Source organism: Frankliniella occidentalis, unplaced genomic scaffold (genome assembly GCF_000697945.3).
Source record: "Frankliniella occidentalis isolate FOCC.00 unplaced genomic scaffold, Focc_3.1 Scaffold77, whole genome shotgun sequence".
Classification (NCBI taxonomy): domain Eukaryota; kingdom Metazoa; phylum Arthropoda; class Insecta; order Thysanoptera; family Thripidae; genus Frankliniella; species Frankliniella occidentalis.
Genome location: NW_026267207.1, coordinates 952,837 through 957,902, shown reverse-complemented (window position 1 = coordinate 957,902; position 5,066 = coordinate 952,837). Strand labels below are relative to the sequence as shown.

The following is a 5,066-nucleotide window of genomic DNA, read 5'->3' as shown; positions in this document are numbered from 1 at the left end:
ACATAAATTTTAAGTATTAAGATAATAAAAGATTAGAAAGGTTAGACTTATTAAATGAAACCAAAACATTCAGCTTGGTTAAGCACTCAATTATGAACTATCCAATTGAGACTAACTATAAAATATCTAAATTCTGATTATTTGTAGCCTAGGCCCTATCAATTTTATTCCAGAAAAGATATGCATGTAATTTTACACATACTATTAGTCTTGTACTACTAGTCTCAGTAATAGACTAGCACCATTGGATCAAAGAATCAATCAAAAGAAGCAACCAAAGAACTTAGAACACTAATTTAAATATCTATGCTAGTCAATTTCAAAGGGATTTGGAATAGGACTAACATAGGTATTCCCCAACACTTTTGATGTAACACAAGGCACTCTCACATCTTCAGGTGGAATAAATGTTAGCTGGTCTTGGTCATTACAAAGCAAAGATATGTGCTTTGCGTAACTGAAAGGCAGAGGTCCAACTCTGTGGCACAACACAAACAAACCACACTTCTCACTTCCGTCCTCAATCTTAAACTTCACAACACTACTAACACTACAGAACCTATCAGAATAAGTGTAGAGCACACTATTGTCAGACAAGGCTTCACCTTTAGGAACACCATATGTTGTGCTTCTAATTAGAATTTTATCAAATTCTTGAACATTATTGACATTAGAGAAGCCACTGTCTTCCAGTGCTTGTTTTTCAGACTGAGTAGTTCTTCTTGTGTCAGGTCTTCCAGCCAAGTAAACATCAGTACCCATCTTGGTAACATTCACCAGTTTTGCTTTCTTCTGAAGCGTCTTGGTCAGTTGAGCTCTTGTAGCAGGTGAAAATTGTTCATTGGATGAAACAGCCGCTGACAAGACCAAGTGCACAAGATGGCGTACTACAATCTGTTGCACAGCTCCAGCCGGAGACATAACACTTTTAATAATTTTGTTGTTCCAACTTTCAAAATTAAAGGTAGAGTAGCACCACAATGGTCCATTTTCTTTGACACAACGAGCAGCATGACTAAGAGTGTGCAAATTTAATTTTGTATTCTCCAAACCATACAGTTCTTCATTTAAATTGAGAAAATCACGGAAACATGTCTCAGCTTCTTCAATATGTTCAGGCAAAATAATGTCCTGGGAAAGCAAAAACGCACCTCTAGACAACTTCTCTATGAGATGCATGTGCTCATCTACTATAAGCCCCTCGAGACAGGGCAGAGCAAAGTGGATAAGCCAGTCTCTCCACTGTGTGCCTTTGAACTTTTTCCGATTCCTGATACCTAAGGGAAAAAATTTAATAAGATTAGAGATTAATTTGATTAAGGAAGATTAACAGAAAAGTGAAATACAGAGATACTTACTGCATGATCCTGGTTTTCTTGAAATTTTAGATGGAGTCTTTATCATTTTCATTCTTGTGTCAATAGTGTTCAGTAGATGCTCATCACTGGTCCTTTCATCTTTCCGAGGTGCCTCAGACAGGATCAAGTCTGTGATGTGCGCAGCTGCACACTCATAGATGACGTGGAGGTCATCCACACAGTTCCCTTTTCGCAAGTCCATGTGGTCCAGCAGCATGAGAGCTGATCCGCCTTTGTGACCTTTAACCACTTGCCCTGACCTATCAGCCAAAACCATGCACGCCTTCATGTCATCATCAGTTCTGTCAGAATACTCAGGTACAAGAGGGTGGTCAAGAGCTGGCCAGCGCATGGTACTTGTCAGTCCAACTTTGAAAGAAACACCATGGATCAAACAGTATGTGCATCCATCAAATGACGCATGGGTACCCATATTTAAAATTTGACCACGGGCTTTCCCATCAACACAGAAGCAGAACACTACTAGTTTTGTTTCCACTTCTTCACCAGTCACATTAGGTCTCTTAATTCCTCTTCTTCCAAGGCCATTGAGTTCCTTGACAACAGGCTTCAAAAGGGTTGCCATTTGTGGTTGTTCTTTGTCCACATAGACAGCAGCAAATAGCATGAACTTCTGTCTCAGATGAGGAGGAAACTCATTAATGCGCACAAAAACGGGAAATGTTTCTTTAGTAGCACCTTTGGTTGCTTTGCAACCATCCGTATTTAAAGTGCCTGAGATGTCATTACAGCCCAGGACTCCTGTTGCTTGTAGTGCCTTGTAGTTCTCAGAATCGTACACATCTTCTATCCCTGTGTCTTCATGCTTCATGCGTGTCTCTCTGAATGTAAGATGTTGAGCAATGTTTGGGATGTTCAAAAGATGATTGAGCTGTTTACGAAGGCTTATGGTGGCAAAATACTTGACCTTACGAGCTTCAATGGGCGTTTTGTTTCTTGCACATTTAGTATTTTTGCAAAAAGCAGACAGACCACGATCTTGCTGCTTGCAGATATACTGTCCCCACTTATCGCAATATGCATGGTAGACTATACCTGAATTTTTCCTACCAAGAACTCTCCAAAGTTCTTTCTTGGAGGTTGGGAAGAACTTGCGTCCAAAAAGAGCATTCTTGTTTTCAAAGCCATTGATAAGAGCTTCGTAAGTGAACTTGTGGCGAATCATCTGTGCCAAGTCAAGCAACAAAATTTCTCTGATGGATGGATTGTTAATGAGCACCACTCTTTGATCCAATGACTGGTTATCAAAAGAAAAGAGATCTTCATCGTTATCATCTTCATCACTATCACTATCTTCAACACCACTGCTCTCTGAGTTATGCGGCTCATCAGGGTCATCAGGATCGTAACCCTCAGGTCCTGTTCCATTATCTTCTGATTCACTTTCTTGAAAGAAAGGTTCATTGGTTTCTGATAGTAAAGAGTGGCCTGAACATGATGATGAAGTATCCTTTCAAAAATTAGAAACATGTTATTAAAAACAGACATCCTAAAAGAGCACATAAATATTTAGTGGTGATAGCAAAGATAAAGTTAATGTAAGACAGGAGTGAAACCGGAAAAGTCAGGCAAGAAAAAGCTATTTTAAGTATAAAATATAGATGCTAATTAAATCAAGAAAAGGCTCTCTGTTTCAATGTAAGTTAGTCCATTGCGGTTCGTTTAAGGTTTAGTACATCTGTAGTTGGACGTAACTAGGTAGCAAAATAGATAATTTAAAATTTCTAAACTTTAAAATGCCTCTTGCGCTACTTAGTTTTCTCGATTTAATTAGCATCTAGATTTCATACACAAAATAGCTGTTTTTCACATGACTTTTCCAGTTTCACTCATTCAAAAACAGAACAGAAATGAATACAAAGTAGGACTAACCTGCTGTTCCTCTACAATGTTATCCACTGAGTTGTTCTCAGGCACAACATCCATTTGACCTGTCAGATCCTAGAATGGAAGCAAAACGAAAATACATGAAGTGACTTCTTCAAATACGACAAATAAGACGATGCATTTGCACTTTGATTCGGAAGGAGAGTAAAAATACCTTTCGGCTTTCTTGCACTGTAAGTTCCTTCTTGGCCAGTGATCCTGACAAAACCTGTTGATTGTCTTCTGGCACACTCATTTCAATGGGTGGATCCTAGAGTGGAAGCAACACAAACGATTATTAAGTGACTTATTCTTACAATAGGACAAAGGAAGAAGACAAACCATGGGGAAAACTAAACACTACCTGTTGGTTGAGCACCTCTCGCTCAACAGCAGCATGTATCTGAGCATCAGGTGGTTCTGCCACAGGAACTGCGACAACTAAACTCTACAAAATACAAAATATGAAGGCAACAACCGTTCAAAGTCAGAAAGAAAAAACTGATAAATGTGTAATATTGTATAAGCTAACCTCTCCAGAAGCCAGAGCATCAATTATGTCCTTTTTTTTCTTGGTTATTCGGCGGTACGTAGTTGCTAGTGACCGCTTGCTCGAATTCGGGTTATTACCATCTTTAGAGCCTTGTCCTGAACAGCTCATGGCTGAACATTAGAAGAAATAGGATTTCAGGTAATGAGTTCCACGAGAACGCGAGCTCACGCTTACAACAACTGCACCACTAGGGTGCATTCAGTCGTTAGTCGTTGTACATGTACATAGTCAAAAAAATTCTCCTTTGGCCGGTACGACAAACGACAAACGGCATCGGTAGCAGCCAGAAAGCAGAAGACGCGTAAAAGCAAAATGCCAGCGGACTGTTTTTGTGTTGGTGGGGTTTATTGTAAATGTTTGGAGTGATAACTTGCAGGATTATGCAGTGAGACTCTTGTAATGTGAATAATTGATTTTATTTAACTGAAAACTCATTTTCATTGCTTGTTACAGTTTAAAAAATAAAGATTTTAGGGCTTAGAGTTCATTTTGGAACAATAACCTATAATTTGCTGATTCAAAAGAAACCATTTAATCTTGTAACTAATTCCTTTCAAGATTTAATTTGATTTGATTACTGCTAGCGAGGATTACTGGACTCGAGACTTGTGCAAGACTTTCCTTAGTTTGTCCCTGATATCAGATTCACTGAAGAGAATTATTTCACTGCCTGGTGCACTTGTTTTAACAATACCATGGTTAATCAAATCTAAAATTCAAAACACAAAGAGATTTTAGTAGGCACACTCATTGAACATCAAATTGAAAAAGACAATAAAAAAATTCAATTACTTTTTATGGAAAGAATGAAGTCATCAGGAAACATTGTCTTCTGGACCTCCTCATCTTCTTTCTTCATTCGCAGGCAATAATTTTTGATATTGCTTCGGCCCACCATGGCGGCAGTGAGTAGCTGAACTCTCTCTTGAAGTTTTTCATTTGTTAGATACACTATTGCCTGAATGACTTTCACTGGAAGAAAAGAGGTTCTGCACCCAATGTAGACCTGAAGGAGAAAAGTGTATTTAGATTAATAAAAATAACAACAAGCCAAAAAGCCCTACAGAAAACAAAACAGATGAACAGAAAATATGTTGGGGAACGTACATATTCTTCCTCACTTGTTTCATCGTTAGCAGGTGGAGCGACAGGAACACTTAACTGTGGACAAACAGCGTTTCGTGGCATCTTCCACAAAGGATGCCCTTTCAGTTCAGAAGGGGTTTGGATCTCTGTGGTAACATATGATAGATTTATTATCCTAATAC

At 38.6% G+C, this 5,066-nt stretch overlaps 1 protein-coding gene across 2 annotated transcripts in view; it reads right to left on the bottom strand.

Moving 5' to 3' along the window:
• Positions 1-6: 6 nt before the first annotated feature.
• LOC127749680 (uncharacterized) overlaps positions 7-5,066 on the bottom strand; it is a 9,552-nt gene continuing 4,492 nt past the window's right edge. The window contains exons 1-7 of one of the 2 annotated variants that reach the window (XM_052268829.1): positions 4,591-4,798; positions 3,778-4,507; positions 3,610-3,693; positions 3,421-3,516; positions 3,252-3,320; positions 1,359-2,829; positions 7-1,277 (exon numbers count right to left, since the gene is read on the bottom strand). In XM_052268829.1, the coding sequence (XP_052124789.1) occupies positions 310-1,277; positions 1,359-2,829; positions 3,252-3,320; positions 3,421-3,516; positions 3,610-3,693; positions 3,778-3,906 (2,817 nt within the window). In that variant the 5' untranslated portion in view covers positions 3,907-4,507; positions 4,591-4,798 and the 3' untranslated portion in view covers positions 7-309. Of the gene's footprint in view, positions 1,278-1,358; positions 2,830-3,251; positions 3,321-3,420; positions 3,517-3,609; positions 3,694-3,777; positions 4,508-4,590; positions 4,799-5,066 lie in introns of those variants that run through there. The other variant, XM_052268830.1, reaches the window with a different exon arrangement.